Genomic DNA, 17508 nt, shown 5'->3' on the forward strand with positions numbered 1-17508 from the left:
TGCATATGACTGTATATTATTTGGAAGAGCTTCACTTGAGGAGTGGAACAAGCTGCAAGTAATTTTGAAGAAGTACGAGAAGGCATTTGGACAGTTCCTTAACAAGGATAAAACATCTATTTTTTTTCAGTAGTAATACCTAAATGGAGGCTAAAAAAAGAATCTTGGAGGCTGGTAATTCAGTAGCATGTGGAAGTTTTGAGAGATATTTAGGCCTTCCAACCATTGTAGGAAGATCTAAATACAATACATTTAGAATACTGAAAGAAAAGATATCGAAAAAGATTACAAGTTGGAAGAATAATTTTTTATCCCAAGCTGGGAAAGAAGTGATGTTAAAAGCTGTGTTGCAGGCCATACCCACGTACACCATGAGTGTCTTTAAGTTGCCTATGAAGTTATACAGTGAAATCAACACCATGTTTTCTGAATTTTGGTGGGAAAAATACCAAAAGGAGGGGGGAATTCATTGGAGGAAATGAGATCAAATGGCTGGACAGAAAGTGAAAGGGGGGCCTGGAATTTAGGGATTTGGAATGTTTTAACCTAGCTCTCCTAGCTAAACAAGGCTGGAGACTTTTTCAATCTCCTAACTCATTGGTTGTAGTAGTTTTTAGAGATCAGTATTTTAAGAATACAAATTCTCTGGATGTGAAGCTAGGGCCCAAACCTTCTCTGATTTGGAGAAGCTTATGGAGTGCTAGAGAGGTAATCAAGGAAGGTATAAGGTAGAGAGTTGGAGATGGTAATAAGATCCAAATTTCGGGCCATAAATGGTTGAATACCCCATCTTCTTTCTCAGTGCAGTCCCCAATTACAGAACTTAGTGCAGATTCAAAGGTAGCAGAGCTCATGGTAGAGAACAAAAGAGAGTGGAATGAGGCATTCGTTAATGCCATGCTTGAGAAAGAAGAGGCAAATCAGATTATGAGCATACCACTCAGTAGAGGATCAAATGAAGATAAGGCAATATGGGGGCCAATAAAGAAAGGGGTTTTTACTGTGAGAAGTGCATACTATCTATTACTTGATAAGAGAAGAAGTTGTAAAGGGGAATCATCCATAGAACTACAGAATGACAGCAGATGGAAGAGCATTTGGGGGCTAGAAGTTCCTAACATGGTGAAGTTGTTTCTATGGAAGGCAGCAAATGAGCTACTTCCTACAAAAAAGAACCTTTTTTTAGAGAAAGGTTGTTGAGGACCCTTTCTATCCAGTTTGTTTTAAAGAGGAAGAGTCAGCCATTCATATGCTGTGGAGTGTCCAGCAGCTAACGATGTTTGGGCAAATGGCTTGAGTGGAGTTTCAAAGTGGAAAAGGGAAGGTGGAGATTTTCTGGGTTTGTGGGAGAGGTTGATGGGAGGATTGGATAATTCTAAACTTGAGGAGATAGCTATCCAGTTAAGGAAAGTGTGGTTGAGAAGGAACATTTTAGTGTTTGAAAAGAGACTCACATGCCCAAAAACATTGATTTCAACATCCATTGAGTCTCTGAAGGCTTCCAAACAGGCAAACAATTTGGCCAATAGTAACAATGAAATTCAGCAGAGGGTAGTGGCAGTAAACAAGACTAGGTGGATTCCACCTGTAGCAAACTTTGTTAAGGTAAATTGAGATGCATCGTTGGATGTAAAGGAGAGGAGAATGGAAATGGGGGTGATGATTAGAGATGAAAATGGAGAGGCTTTGCTTGCTACTTGCGATAGCAGAAGGAATGTATTGTTACCAGATATTGTAGAGTGTCAAGCTCTATGGCAGGCTATGCAGCTGTGCAATGATCTCAATATCCAGAATGCTATCTTTGAAGGAGATGCCAAAGCTGTCATAATGGCAGTTAAAGGCGATGAAGAAAATTTATCTTACATTGGTTCTTTAATTGATGATATTAGGAATGTATTGAGCTTTAGGAAGAGTTGGTTTTTACAAGTTGATTACATACAAAAAAAATACAGTTGCACACAATTTGGCAAAGGCTGCCTTACACATAGTTGAGGAAAAAGTTTGGATAGAATTTGTTCCAGATTTTATTGTAAATAGTCTAGACTTTGATAGAAGATGTGTGCAAGATATTAATATATGAAAGTTTGAGGTTTATTAAAAAAAAAAAAAAAAAACACACACAGGAACGTCTAAACGCAAGTAACTTGTACAAGAGCATCCTAGCTTCCTATGAGAAAAAAGTGAAAAACTCTGAACACCTTAAATGAGGAAGTCCCGGCTTGTCCAGTTTTAGAATACCCTTGAGAGAATGCAGGAGCAAGCTGTACTGCAACCATGTTTTGGAGAACACCATACAGGCTAACCAGTCTGCCCCTGTATTTCCTTCCTTGAATATATGTCTTAACACATATTGCATACTAGAGAGAATTTCATGCATCTCTTCCCAAAATTCCTCAAGATACCATATACCGCATCGATTTCTCTCCAGCCAGTGAAAAATTAACAAAGAGTCCAACTCCACTTTTACCTTCGTAATTCCAAGCTCACGGATTCCAAGCTCACGACAGTGGCGCAAACCATGAATTAAAGCCATAAATTTTGCCATGTTATTTGCTCCATGCCCAGATCTGCCGAGAAGGCCAAAATCAGCCTTCCTTCATCATCCCTTATAACTCCTTCTGCACCCATATCTCCAGGATTTCCACAGTAACTGTCATCAACATTCAATTTACACCATCCCCTCGCTAGTTTTTGCCATGTAACAATACTCACCATTTTCCACTTTGGAGCCTTTACTGGGATTGAAAGATCAGCCAGTACCTTTTCGTCCCCAATCTGAAATTTTTTCCCAACTTTAAGCGTGCCCCACCCAAGCAATCACCGCCTTTATTGAACACCAAAGAAATTCCACCGGAGCCACCTTTCCATCCATGCGCGCATTACATCGCCATAGCCAAAGGGCCCATGTTATAATTGAAGGTATAAAGCCAAGTAATTTACCTTTTTGGGTGGAAGAAGTTGCATGTCGGAACCAAAGTTCCACTTTTTCTTTCCATGGCTTTTTCAAGTCGAACGGCATGCCCACTTGAACTGAAATTCTTCGCCAAATCTCTTTTGCAACCATACCTGTAGCCAAAACATGATCATGATCCTCCAAGCTCCCCCTTCCACAACACTCACATTTAGATACTAGAGGGATACCCACTTTACAAACTCTATCGTCGACACTAAGGCAATTGTTTGAGGTTTTCCACATTGCCACCGAATACTTCTTTGGGAGTGCTGGGTTCCAAATCCAATTCGCCCAATCCATTTTTGGGGCTTTTACTCTAACACACTCCTAAGCGCTTTTTATTGAGAAAATACCATTCAGATTAGGCATCCATATTAACAAATCTGCCCCTTCTTTGTACCCCCTAATACAATTTAAAATCTCTTCCAATTTGTTTCCCACCACAAGACTCCTTAGCAAATCCACATCCCAGCCATTGTTGATTCTACAGTCCCGTACTTGTAATGAGGGGCAGTCAGTTATAGGGACTTCATCCACCAAAGGACCAGATTTTAGCCTAGTGTCACCCCAAAAAGATATATTTACATCCCTTATATGCCACTTAGACCAGCTTAGGAGTTTCGGTATACAGGACATAATGCTCCTCCAAAGTCTTGTACCTTTATGGCCATCAACCAACGTAATGTGTTTTTCTTTTATGTACTTGGCTCTGAAGTATCATGACCATAAGGAACCCTAGCCACTAAATTCCAAGCTAGCTTCATGTGTAGTGATTCTTGGACTTCCTCTAAGCTCTGCAGACCCAACCCTCCCTCTTTTGTTGGCTTGCAGATTTTTTTCCAGGCTACCCACTTCCTCTTCAGTTTGCCATTTGAGAAGCCCAAAAAAAAAATGCTCATTAACTGATTTAAGGTGATCAAAACCATTTTTGGCGCATGAAGAGTAGAAAATAAATGAATTGGTAAGCTAGAAATCACCTACCTTAGCAGAATTATCCGAGCGACGTTAGATAGGAAATTATTTTTCCATCCCCCCAGTCTTTCTCTAACGCGTGCCACAAGCTCATCAAAATGATTGACCTTCAACCGTCTAGCTACCAAGAGAGCTCCCATGTACTTCACAGGGAAATGCCCTTTCGAGAAACCTGTCGAACGCATGAGTCCTCTCTGTCTGGCAACAGTGATATTTTTGGAAAAAAAGATCGATGACTTCTCTTGGCTCACCACTTGGCCCAACCACTCCTCATATATTTTAAATGTGTCCCTGATTTTTTTGACAGATGATTGGCCTCCATTGGCAAAAACCACAACATCATCAGCATATAACAAATGTGATATTAAAGGGGCTCCTCGAGGGTGGTTAAAAGGCTTAATCTCAAACACTTTTTCAACAGTCTAGATAGTATCTATTCCACCAAAATATATAAATATGGTGACAAAGGGTCTCCCTGTCGTAAACCCCGATCACTAGGAAAAAAGCCTTTTGCTGTACCATTCATGACTATAGAGAACCAAGAGGTTGTAATGCACTGCCTGACTTGGCCACAGACCCCCAGAGAGAAACCGAAACACTTCAGCACATGTAACAAAAAAACCCAGTCAATGTTGTCATATGCCTTCTCCATATAGACTTTGATAACCACGTTGCCTCCACGAACCCATTTATTCAACTGATGTACCATTTCTTGGGCCAAAGTGATGTTCTAAAAAATACTCCTCCCTAGAAGGAAAGCACCCTGTTCTGGAGCCACAACTCTATTCAGTATTAGGGACATTCTTTTCACCAGAATTTTTGAGCAAACCTTATACACCACAGAACACAAACTGATCAGTCTAAACTTCTTAAAGCCGGGAAGATTGGGACTTTCGAGATTAATACTATGTAAGATGCTGAATAAAACCTTGGTAAAGGGGATCCCCAGAAAAATCCCAAACTGTAGTGACTACATCCAGCTCTACAATATCCCAGCACGACTGGTAAAAACCCAATCCAATCCATCAGGGCCCGGACTACTATCGATCTGGATCGAAAACATAGCCTCTTTTATCTCTTGGATTGAAGGAAGCTGCATTAGCAGCTGATTTTCCTATGGCAAAACATCAATATTCACCAAAAAGACAAATCCAAAAGGTAGCGCCTTGGTCTGGGGCTAAGGAAAACCTGGAAATATTCCATTGCTCCCAAGTGGATTCTTCCAGTGTTTTCAAAGTACGTCCATCTCTCACCCTCATTTCCTGTATCACTGGTTTTAACCTCGAAGCAAAGCACTTGAAGAACTGGCCTCAAGCTTCCCCTTTTTCCATCCAATTTATTTTCGCCTGTTGTGATACTCTAGTCTCTTACCACTGAACCCACACTGCCAACTCCTCTCTCGCAACCAGCAACTTTGCCTTTACCTCCTCAAAAAATTGTTGCTGAAGTTGGTGTTCCAATCTTTCTATGGTCAGCTCCAGGCTTTTGATCTGGTGTTCTGTTCTTCTAAATACCCGTGTATTCCATTCTTTGAGAGCCACTTTCAACCTTTTTTGTTTTCTAGTTAAACACAATAGACCAGCTTCTGTATGTTGTTCCTGCCAAACCTCTTTAACCATATCTCTGAATCCATCATGGGACATCCACATTTGTTGGAATGTAAATGAAGATGGACCATACCGAGATTCATTCGGTTTTAGCTCAATGACCATGGGCGTATGATTTGAAGATGTCCTTGGCAAATAGTTTAAAATAGCATTTGGTAAATTCTCAACTGCTATCGAGTTCATCAAACATCTGTCTAATTTTGACCAGCTTTTAGCCAAGCCAACCTGGCCATTACACCAAGAAAAATTGCTACCATACGACTTCATATCTCGCAGGCCATAATGTTCAATAAAATCATTGAACTCCTCCATCGCAAGTCTCAAACGAGGACTTCGTCCTCATCGCTCGTCATCACTTCAGATGATGTTAAAATCACCTAGGCCTAACCAAAGAGCATCACTCGAAATATCCTACTGCAAGAACCCCCACAACTCCCGGCGTTCCAGATAATTGCATTTCGCATATACTACTGAAACAAACACCCTCTTATTCTCATATAGCAAGGAAATTGTGACATGTTAAGTGCTAGGATTCAGACCTAGACCTGTAAATCACCCCCCCCCCCAAAGTAGCCATATTTTCCCCCCGTTACTCTGATTAGAAAAACCATCTTCAAACTGCAGCATATTTTTTAGTACATGCATTTTGGACTCACTGGCAAATGACTCAGCCAACATGATAAAGGTTGGCTTCTTATTTTTCACTAGCTTTTTTAATCTTCTTTTGGACGTTCCCAGCCCACATATGTTCCAAAAGAGAAAATTACACATCATAAATTCAAACGAGAGGGCTTGCTAGGAACCCTGTTAGAACTTATTATTGATATAACACTTGACTTTCTCCTTCAAACTTTGAATGTCACTATCTGATGGGCAATCCTTCAACTTTCCTAGATGTTCCGCAGCCTCACATTCGGTGTCAGATGAGAAACCACCCTGCATTTGCACTTCCAAGACCTCCTTCCCAAAATGTATCCCCTTCCCACATTCCGAATCACTCTCTGCCACATCCTCCACCTCCTCAAAAGTATTTGGCACAACAATGTTCATGCCATTAGCCAGTTCATCTTCTACAGATTTTTCCCCACCAACCTCCTTACCAAAGACCTATTCCACACCGACGTTACTCTCCACTTCCTCTAGGACCTCCTCTGTTCCATGAACCCGAAAAACTCCCTCCCCCTCCTCTGTACCCACCTTGTCCAGTATCTCTACTTTCCCTTCTTCATTGATATCTACCTCTCCCTCCTCTGAGTCCCAAGCCTTGTGTGGTTGTGCCTCCATATTTTGATTCACATCCATTTCTTTGGAGTTCTTGCATGGTCCCAGAAATTCAATAGCTAGCTGCCCATCTACTTCACGTGTCTTCAGAACCCATATTTTCGTCGACTTCTCTCCTTCTTCCTTTTTTTAGGCATCTCATTCTTTCCATCATCCATTCATTTACATGTTTTTGCATTGTTGCCTTGTATATTACATCTACCACAGTAAGCTGGTAAAGTTTTGTAAACAATCTCAATATATAAACTCGTCGATTTATGGGGTTTACAGTGTAGATCCCCTTAATAGGTTTTGAAGCCGTATCCATTTCAACACACACCCAAGCTCCATCCGTCCGGGTAGCAAATTTTGTTGAGTTGTCCCTGCACAAGAATTTTCCTATAGGGGCTATGATACTCTTCAAAAGGGATTTGTGGTAGAAATTTGGGGGTAAGCCCGGTAAAACCACCCACACTGGCACTCGGGATGGCTCCTTATCTTCATTAAATGCTGGGTGCCAGTGCAAACCATGGTAAGGAACTCTATCAATGTTTGTGACTTCCTTGGAGAGGGCTTTCAGAAAATCTACTTCATTGGATAGGCGAATAAAAAAATTCTGTGGCCTGCGATGTCAGCCCCCACTGACTACGTATAAAGGAACGAATGGCGTCAAGAGTTGGGTGCTACGTTAGGAATTTTAGGACCATCAAGAATTTGAAAGGGGTTGCCGAACGATCGATTTCTTCCTTGGAAAAAATTGCACACACTTCACCATCAATCAGTTTTGCAAGTCTCAGCACAACATCAACCTCCAGGAGCGGTTGAGGGGTTTGTGCAACCATGTCTACAAAAGATTGTAGACGAGTAGCCGGCTCTAGGGAGCTAGTGGGGCCCACGACACTGGCTCCCTGGTGACGGTCATTGCGACGCACATCACAGAATTAGAAAACCCTAGCAGAGGAGAAAAAAGTCACGTGTATGACGAAAGCCACATATGGGGCAGTCTAATTTACTTTGATCTCTTTCATTTCAATTGAATATGAATAAATGGGTTTCTGTGGAACTTTCTTTTTGCTTTACAAACCTGATCTTTTTATCTTTGAAAAGTAAGGAAATCTCAATGTGCTCGATCTATATAAAGATTGGTTTTTTCCTTAATTTGGGTCGATCTTTTTTCTTCACATAGTCGTAACATGATTACTTATGGACTTTCTGGTTTTTAATATAAATATGCATGGGATTGATTAATACTCTTGTGTTAAATATTTTAACATGAATATTAATAATTGGATTTTCAATTTTCTACGATCCACGATAATAAAATAATAACAGTTAGAAAATGTACATCACTTTATTACAGTTTGATAAAGAATCTAACCTGACTATGAAAGAATGATCACTCTAATAAGTTTACCTCCGAGTGTCTCCTAATGTCTAAAGGCACAATGATATTGTAGGTGAGAACTCTTAATCCCTCAGTACTATTTATAGACTTTTAGCCAAGAAATTTAGAGACTTTGTGTCTCACTATGATTAGATATAGAGTTAATTTTATCTCATTTGAGTAGTATTTTTTTCCTAATCAAGCTTGAACATAATATAGAAGAAAATATGAAGTCTAGTACACTCTTGAAAAGGAAGAACATTACAAACAGGGGGGGGGATCTTTACTATTATGAAAGTCCAGAACACATTCAGGTAACTTAATAAGGGGTATGCATCCAAACATTTTGTTTTTAGCAGCCCATTGCACCAAATTAAGCACCTATCGATTTTGATGTCGATGAATTTTTTGAGTGGACCATTCCTGGAAGGACTCCAACAAGGAGTTGATATCTGTGAGTACATTGAGAATGGACCAATCCGGAGAGGATGAGGGGCTTATCAAAGCATCTGTTATCACTTGACTTTCGTCTTCAATGATGATTTTTGGAATTTGTCTGATGGCAGCTTTTTCAATTGCTAAATTGGCTTCCATTGCTTCTCCAAAAGTTGGATTGGTAGATGCAACGTGTCTGGTGGCTGTGAAAATGAGTGCACCCTCATGTGATCTGCATATTGCAGCTACTATGGAATCCTCCTTTCTAACTGCTACATCATAGGAGAGGGAGAAATGTCCTTGAGGGGAAGGAGACCACTCTTAGGGGGGGATTGATTTTGTTTCTTTGAACTTCACATGAGAAGGTGTTCATTGTAGATCTTGACCACTGTTTTTGAGAAGATGGGGGGGGGGAGGGGGTTGGCAGTGCTGCTTATGAATTATTTGATTTCATAGAAACCAAATAGAGTCCATAACAATAATGGCAAAAAGTTAGAAACTGTGGGTCAATTCTGGGTTTGAAATCTACAGCCTTGAGGGATTCAAGATGATTTTCAACCATTTAAAGAGAGGTTGTGCTGCTAATTGAGAAATGTTGAGGGGCCATGGGGAGAGTCTCTAAAGGATTTGAGTATGAGCACATATTAGAAAGAGATGGTCAAGGGTTTCAGATTCAGATTGGCATATTGGGCAAATAATATCAGAATCTGAAAGTGATAAAGGGGATTGAAGTTTGGTCCTGGTAGGGAGAATATTAGTGTAGACCTTATAAAGAAATAACTTTAATCTGTCTTGGATCCTAATTCTCCGCAGTTGTTTCCGGTCAGTTTTTGTGAATGGACTGGAGGGTTGAGAGGTATGCTATGATAATATGAAATCGTATGAGGATTTGACAAAAAATGATCCTAAATGATGACTGATCCAGATTGCTTTATCAGAGGCTTGTGGATTGATTGTTTGAGGAAGGTGCATTTTTTGAATTTCATAGACTGACTCAGAGGAGAAAAGAGTGTCAAGAAGGATATCATTCCATCTCCTTGGTTGTTCTAACATCAGAGCTGAGACTATTAAGTCTAGATCTAAGGGGATGGTTTGATCTTTTGGAGAAGGCTTGAAAGAATGGGTTGTGGGAATCCAAGGATCATACCAGACTTTTGTGTTTGCCCTATTTACAATTTGGTAACAAAGATTTGCTGTTATGAGGGGTTTAGTTTTTAAAACACATTCCCAAAACCAGGAGTCTGGGCCTTTGGGGTGATTTCCAGGAAAGATGAGTTTTTCAGGTATCTAGAAGAAATGAATTGATTGCACATATTTGGATTTTTACTAGATTCCACTCAATCTTTGAGATTTGTGCCAAATTGTAATCATTGGTTGTTCTAATACCTAAACCCCCTTTGTATTTAGGTTGGCAAATAGCTTGCCAAGCTTTTGGAGTGAAGTTGGCCTGCTTGTTTGAGTTAAAACCAAAAGTTTTGTGTTTAGGAGTCAATTTATTTACAAACAGATTTGGGGATGGTAAGAGAAGACATGAGACAGGATGGCATGGAAGCCAAAACAGATTTAATAAGAGTGGTGTGCCTTGCTTGGGAAAGAAGTTTAGAACTCCAACCACTGAGTCTAGCCTTAATTTTTTCAAGGATATCAATGCACAATGATGTTTTTGATCTACCAATGATCATAGGTAATTCTAGATGCTTGATAGGCTTAGTGGAAAGTCTAAAAGGGAGAAGGGAATTGATGGATGATATTTTGTAAGAGCATGTGTTTGCATTGAACTGCATGATTGACTTTCTATTATGGGTTTTATGACCAGACCTATTTGAATAGGTTGTGAGACTTTGAAGGATGGCTTGAGCTGATTGAATGGAGGCTTTATTGAAGATAATGAGATCGTCAGAAAAAAGCAAGTGAGAAATGATAGGACTTTCTTTTCCTATTTTAATTCCCTCAAGAAGATTGGAAGTGGTGTCCTTAATGAGAAGCCTAGATAAAACTTCACTACCCAAGATGAAGAGAAAAGGGGAAAGGGGTCACCTTTCTGAGGCCTGTAGTTGGCTTGATAACTAAGACTTTTTAAGACCAGAAATATGAAGGGCCATTCCATAGAATCAAAAGTTTTCTCAATATCAATTTTGATGGCCATGAGTCCAGACTTTCCTTTCTTGTTTTTAATGATGGAGAAAATTTCTTGGGCTATAATGGTGTTTTCTTGGATAATACGCACAGGAACAAAAGATGTTTTAAAGTGGGATATAATAGAGGGTAAAATGAGCCTTAGATGATTGGCGAAGATTTATGAGATGATTTTATAGCACACATTGGCAAGGCTGATTGGTCTATATTGCTGGACAAAATTTGGTGATTTGACTTTTGGAATTAAGGCTATATGAGTGTGGTTCATTTCCTTGAGGATATGACCATATTGAAAGAAATTTCTGATAGCTTTCAGCATATCAAGTTGGACCACCTCCCAATAGTGCTTGTAAAAGAGTCTTGTGAAACCATTAGGGTCAAGGGCCTTTGTCGAGGGGGTGTCTTTCATAGCCTTATTAATCTTCGTGTCATCTGGAATTGAGTTGTGGAACTCACTTTGGGCTTGAGTGATTTTTTCAAGGAAGAGCATGTCAAGATTTTCAGGTAAATTAGGATTGGATGCATTGAAGATATTTTTGAAATAATCAATGAAGGAGTTTTGGATAATGTTTGGATCGGATGTCCACATTCCTGGGCTAGTTTTGATATTATCAATAGAGTTGCTTCTTCTCTTGATGATGGTGGATAGGTGGAAAAATTTTGTGTTTAGGTCTGTTGTGGTGAGCCAAATCAGATGAGATTTCTGTTTCCATAGCTGCTCTTCTCTCCTCAAAAGTTCATTAAGGTTTTGTTGAAGGGATTCCTCTAGGTATCTGTCAAAAAACCAATTGGGGATGATTGGATTTCTGAAAGGGCTTCTTTAATGGAGGAAATACTAGCTTGGATATTCCCAAAAGTTTGTCTATTCCAGATTTTCAGTGCTATTTTTGTGGCCTTTAACTTTCTTTAGAGTTTATAAGCAGGGGTGCCAAGAAAGTAATGGTTCCGAGCCTTATTGACTACTTCAAAATTGGATGAGTCCCTAGCCCAAAACTCCTAAAATTGGAAAGGTTGTTTTTGGTTGATTTTACCTTTGGTGGAGAGAATGATAGGGTTGTGGTCGGACGAGTCCATGGGGAGGTTTAAGAGGTGAGCATATGGGAAAAGAATTCTCCATTATGTATTAACAATGCCTCTATCAAGTCTTTCTCTGAGATTATCCAAACCATGTCTTTTGTTGGACCACATGAAAGGAAGGCCAGAAGATCCTAGGTATATGAAACCATTGTGGTTGATAAGAGAGGTTAAACTCAAAGGATTGGAGGAACATACAAAGGGAAGGCCACCTTTTTTTCCTAATTGTTTAGTAATGGAGTTAAAATCTTCAATACCCAACCAAGGTCCAGTAAAAACATTAATAATGGAATTTAGGTGGTCCCGGAAGGTATGTTTATCCTTGTTTTGTGTGGGATAGTAAACAAGAGTTAGTAGCCAAGGATTGTGAACATGAGCAGAATACACCAAAAGAGCAATAATATTACTAGAGATATTTACAATTTTTACCTCAAGTTTTTGTTTCCACATAAACAAAAGGCATCCCCATCTACCTAGTGGGGGCATATGTACATAAAAGGGAAATCCTAGCCTATTTACAACATCGGCAGTATTAACAAATTGCAAAAGTGTCTCAGCAAGGCAGACTCCATCAGGTTGATGAGTCTTGATGGTTGTGCTAAGACTTCTCATGGCACGGGGTCGGGCAATGCCCCTACAATTCCAAGAGATGAGCTTCTTTGCAATAGGGGTGGCAGTTTCGGGCCTACCACTTTGACCTTTGGTGTGATGGAGAAGAATTGGATGTTGGATTTGGGGAATTGCTTTCTGCAGAGGACTTATAATGCTTTTGGTAAGGATTGTATCTGGGCTTTTTTGGGTTAGTGCACTGCTTCATGCTAGATTTCCCCTTTTGAGTGAATATGTAAGTAGCCAAAGTGAGGTTCTCTTCTGAGGGAACATTTATGCCAGAGTTGGGGAGAAGGAGGATTTGCTGGGACTCTTCTCTTACTAGGTTAGTGCTGATAAGCTCAGATAAAGAGTTGCAATGAATTAGTTCCTCTCTGGTAATGGTGAGCTTCCTTTTTTGTTGAATGAAGGGTTGATTTGCAATGGAAAGTTGTAAATCGGGGGGGGGGGGGGGGGGTAGTTTTTAGGAGAAGTATCTGTGCCTAAGGGAGATTGGGTTTTTGATTGGAATGTGGTGGATGGATTAGGCTGAGTTATAAAGGAGATCTACTGTGACAGGAGGGTTTGTGGCCATGAAGGGTTATTTAAGTGGGTTAAGTCAAATGCCATGGGGATGAGGAAGAGGATTGGTTTGCCTGATGGGCTCACTAGAATGGACATTTTGTGGCTTGGGTGAGTTAGATTTGTTGGCTTAGCAAGTGGTCAAATTGGGAGATGATGGTTTCGAATAAAGAAGGGCCAAGTGTGTGTTGGTTCATGTGGAATAAGGGTGGGTTTGTTGGATGGTCTACTGGATTAGAAAACTGATTCTGTGCAAAGGATTGGGTCAGTGTTGGGATCTGCTGGTTTTGTTGGATTTGGTGGTCTGGTTGGTGGGTGGAATTTTGGTGTTGTGGGCTAGAAAGGGATAGAATGTTCCTATGTGTGGGCCAAGATGAGCTGGAGAAGGAAAAGAAGGGGGTAGGCCGACTTGAATTTAGTGCTGATGTTTCATTTGGGGGCTATGACGTCATGAGATCAAAGGGAGCAGAGAGGGATTTTGAAAAATTGTCTTGTATGCATGGAAGATTGAGGGTGGTTTCTACAATGATTTTTTGGTGGTTTTCATGGTGGGGGTTGGTCTCAAGCTGGCTAGAGGGGGTAATACTCCATTTTTTCTTTTCCTTTTTTAAGATTAGAGGAGGAATGGATGGGGATTGGATCATCTAGTTCTAAGCCCCAATGAGTTAGGGCTCGGGATGGGGAGCCATGGGGATAAGGATGGGACTCTGGACTTTGAGGAAGTTTTTGGTTTGGGTTATCAGCTCTAGTTGGGGTGGGGGAGTCTGCCCTCATCCAAGGTCCAAATGGTTGAGGATCAGATTGGTTTAAGGATAGAGGGCACTGATGGTGAGTGTGACCTAGTCTTCTGCATGAGTAGTAGAAGTTTGAGAGTCTCTCATATTTGAAAGAAATTTTTGCAGGACTCTGATTTGGATGAGGAAGAAGAAAACCATCTTGCAATGGGGCCGATATTTTGACTCTAAGTTTGATGCGAAGGCATTTTTAGGGAGGGGCTCCAAGACATGAGGAATAATAAACACAGGAGGTGTAGTCTATTTCAATAATGGAACCTAGAGTTCTCCCTATTTGTTCTGTAGTATCTGAAGTAATTAACTCAATAGAGAGGCCATGGATTTGGAGCAAGAAGGTCGTATGGTCTAGGTCGATTTTAAGGAGACTTAAGGCAGGGTTCCATTGTTGCAGAACCATATGAAAACCTCGAACATTCCAATGACTTTGGGAGATGACTCAGTCTTTGTCGGAGGACAAGGGAAAAGTGAAGAGAAATATGTTATTCTCTATATCTTCTATGGTTAGACCCTTAACAAAATTCCAAACGGCTTTTATGGTGGAGTGAAAGGTGTACCTGTTGAGTGGAAGGGAGGAGACGAGACGGCCCACCAGAGTATGCTTCGAAGTGTGAATGGCGGTGTTCGTAGCAGGGTCCAGCTTCAATTTCTCCCAAGAGAGCTTCCATGAGTGATATTATGCTGTCGAGGTCTTAGGAGGGGTCCATTGTTTGAGAGTGGAAGGGGAAAAATGAGGTTGATTGGTTGGTAGGGTAAGATGGGAAAGTAGGAGAAAAAGGAAAGATTTTTGGGACAAGGGAGGTTGACTGGTCGGTGGGGTCAGATAGAATGTTGGGGGTGGGGGGGGGGGGGGGGGGGGGGGGGGGGGGGGGGGGGGGGGGGGGGGGGGGGGGGGGGGGGGGGGGGGGGGGGGGGGGGGGGGGAGGGAGGGAGGGAGATGAGGGTGTACTGGTCTGGGCGATGGAGTTCTTCACAGGGGGTTGGAGAAGCTTACAAGAGAAGATTGGATAATATCTCATTGGAGTTAATCTTATCCCATTGTGACTCATCAATTAAGTGATAGGTATTGAGGTATTTTAAATCTACTAGGATATGAGTGTGTGGGACATAGAGTTTAAATAAAACTCTTACATTCTCCCACTTGGCCCATAGGCCTATAAAATAATATTTTCCGTTCATTGGCTTATTATAAGAAATTAACTATGCAGCAAAAATTCATTTCCAAAAAACTTTCATAGATCAAAATACATTACATGAGTTCTGTAATATCAATATCAAACTAGCTACCACTGCGAGTCATGACGGTCTTCTGTTATATGACAAACAAATTTTCTTCTATGTACTACAACACTAGTAACTTTCAATGATACTCAGCATATCAATGATCTCTTTAACATGTTTACACCATGGGAATAAGTATATGACACATCTTTTCAATATGTCATTTGAAGTATAATCGTTAACACACTATTGTAATGGATATATTTGTTTCTGTACTTTCTCTTTAACACTTAGGTATTTAAAACTTCATTAAATATTTATCATTCAGAGAAAAAAATATTCTAAGGAATTCTTGCAATACTTTTTAGCGGCTTGGCTAGAAGTCGACAATTCTAAGTCTTAAAATAAATTTTCTCAATTAGATACAATAAATTGTGGCATCAAAGCATACCACAAGCTCAATCCCTGTTTCACACGAAGTAGTAAGAGATTTGCCTCATACTTTTCTATAAAATAACTTTACTGATAGTAAAATACATAACCATAACTGTATTTTCCATCATTAGAATAATCCCACAAAATAGGGTCTGAATATCCAGTTACCTTAAGAGTATATGTTCTTCTTAAGGCAACAATATATACTTTAATTTCCTGCAAATAACCGTGCACTCTTTTCACAGATTTTGAGTCAAACATCTTTGAGTTATTTTGGCAACAACTAAGAATGCCAACTAAAAAATTGATATTCAGCCTTATATAAGTTTGTGCGATCATCAATTTTATTATAACAACTATATACATAATTTTCTTAACAGCCTAATCAATTCGAGGACACTGTAAAATACTGAGCATGTCACATTTTATTTTTAAAGCATCTATTGAACAATAATTCTTCATGTAAATCTTCAAAAACTCTATGCAACTATGCTGAGACAATTCTAATAGTCATCATCTCGGTATTAAAATTCAATCACAATTACGAGTGATGTCTTTTTCATAAACTTCATTTTTAAAATTATTTAATGACATAACTTAATGTCATACTACTAACCATTGTTCATACTAGCCAAAAAGTCATATGCAAGCTTAACCATAAATATAAATATACTCCCACTGATCTTAGAGTATATATATTAATAATAAATATTTTTCTTAAATCCAAAAATAGTATTGGTATTATCAAATTTCAGATACCAATTTTTTAAAAATCTATTACATTTTCTAAGTAATCATTTTATTCGTTTCTTTTAGGCTTCAAACTTTCACTCTATAATTATTATCACACCTATTTGATGTAACTCTATACCATAATGAGCTACTAATGTCATAGTGATCCTTAATGAGTTTTTTTGGGTTTATTAGAAATCTCTTTCTAATCAGTGCTCATTTCTGAATGAAATCTTTAATTATATATCTGACTTTATATCGTTCAACCTTTAAAGTCAGGGTTTTGCCTCCAACACCCATTTACATTTGATTTTTATACATTTCAGACAATTTAGATGAAATTATAGACTTTACATTGATTTATGGATTTCAATCACTTTTTTATGCATTGATCTTTTATAAAATCATTTAGTTCTATAACTTGTCAAAATATTGCGAACCTTCATTTATTTCTATGTCTCATTCAAATTTTGAAAATCTACTATGTAACCTAACCAAAAATGAAATCAAGAAGATCACATGAGGCCACTTGTTTTGATGCCTCCATGGCCAATTCTTCAGCAGTGTTTCTCTAATGAGGTAGATGATCATTTACTTGTTGTTCCATGTTATCATTAAGATAATTATAAAATGAATTATAAGCATTTTTGAAGTACAAGAATGCACTTCACAACAATTACATCTCTAGTTTCTATACTCCCGTTGACTTTGCCAACCATAAGGAATTTGACATTTCAATTTCCTCACGATTCAAAGTATGAATAAAGACAATACAATTTAAATCATTTGGATCTCTCTAAGTAATCAATAATGTACCCATTAATTATTATATGATCCAACTTTCTTTCATTTTGATTATAAAGTCTTACTTTAGATTGACTATTCATATATGTATATACATTAAATCAAGTATCCTATTACTCCACAACTCAAAATAAATCTTTGAGACTACTTACTAGGAACACAATTTAAGACATATACCATTATCTTTAATAATTTCACTGCACATCTTTTCAAGAAGTTAACAAAATAGGTCACGGTTATGGCTTGACTCATAATATTTTTCCTGGTACTCACTACTTCAATCCAATTAAATGATTTTCACATTTCTATCTAATTGCAATTCCTCCACATGTAAAGTACCTCAAGAATTACTAATGAGTACTATTCTTTAAATATTGTACTTTTTTTAACCTTATCACTATTCTCAATAATAATTGATGTACTATTCCTTAAAACACAAATTATTCACTCCAGCTTTACTTTAATTGATAAACTAGCAGTGTCATCAAAATCTTCATTTGGGAGTAGATCTTGATACACAAAATTGTTCACTCC

General features: G+C 39.0%; 1 protein-coding gene across 1 annotated transcript; it reads right to left on the bottom strand.

The window, feature by feature from the left end:
• Positions 1–4907: 4907 nt before the first annotated feature.
• On the bottom strand, positions 4908–5844 carry LOC121258650. The gene is made up of 3 exons (XM_041160195.1): positions 5297–5844; positions 5114–5246; positions 4908–5039 (listed from the first exon to the last, which is right to left on the bottom strand). Exons 1-3 carry the CDS (start codon positions 5842–5844, stop codon positions 4908–4910), a joined length of 813 nt encoding a protein of 270 aa, XP_041016129.1.
• Positions 5845–17508: the final 11664 nt, after the last annotated feature.

This window comes from Juglans microcarpa x Juglans regia, chromosome 3S (genome assembly GCF_004785595.1).
Source record: "Juglans microcarpa x Juglans regia isolate MS1-56 chromosome 3S, Jm3101_v1.0, whole genome shotgun sequence".
Taxonomy (NCBI): domain Eukaryota; kingdom Viridiplantae; phylum Streptophyta; class Magnoliopsida; order Fagales; family Juglandaceae; genus Juglans; species Juglans microcarpa x Juglans regia.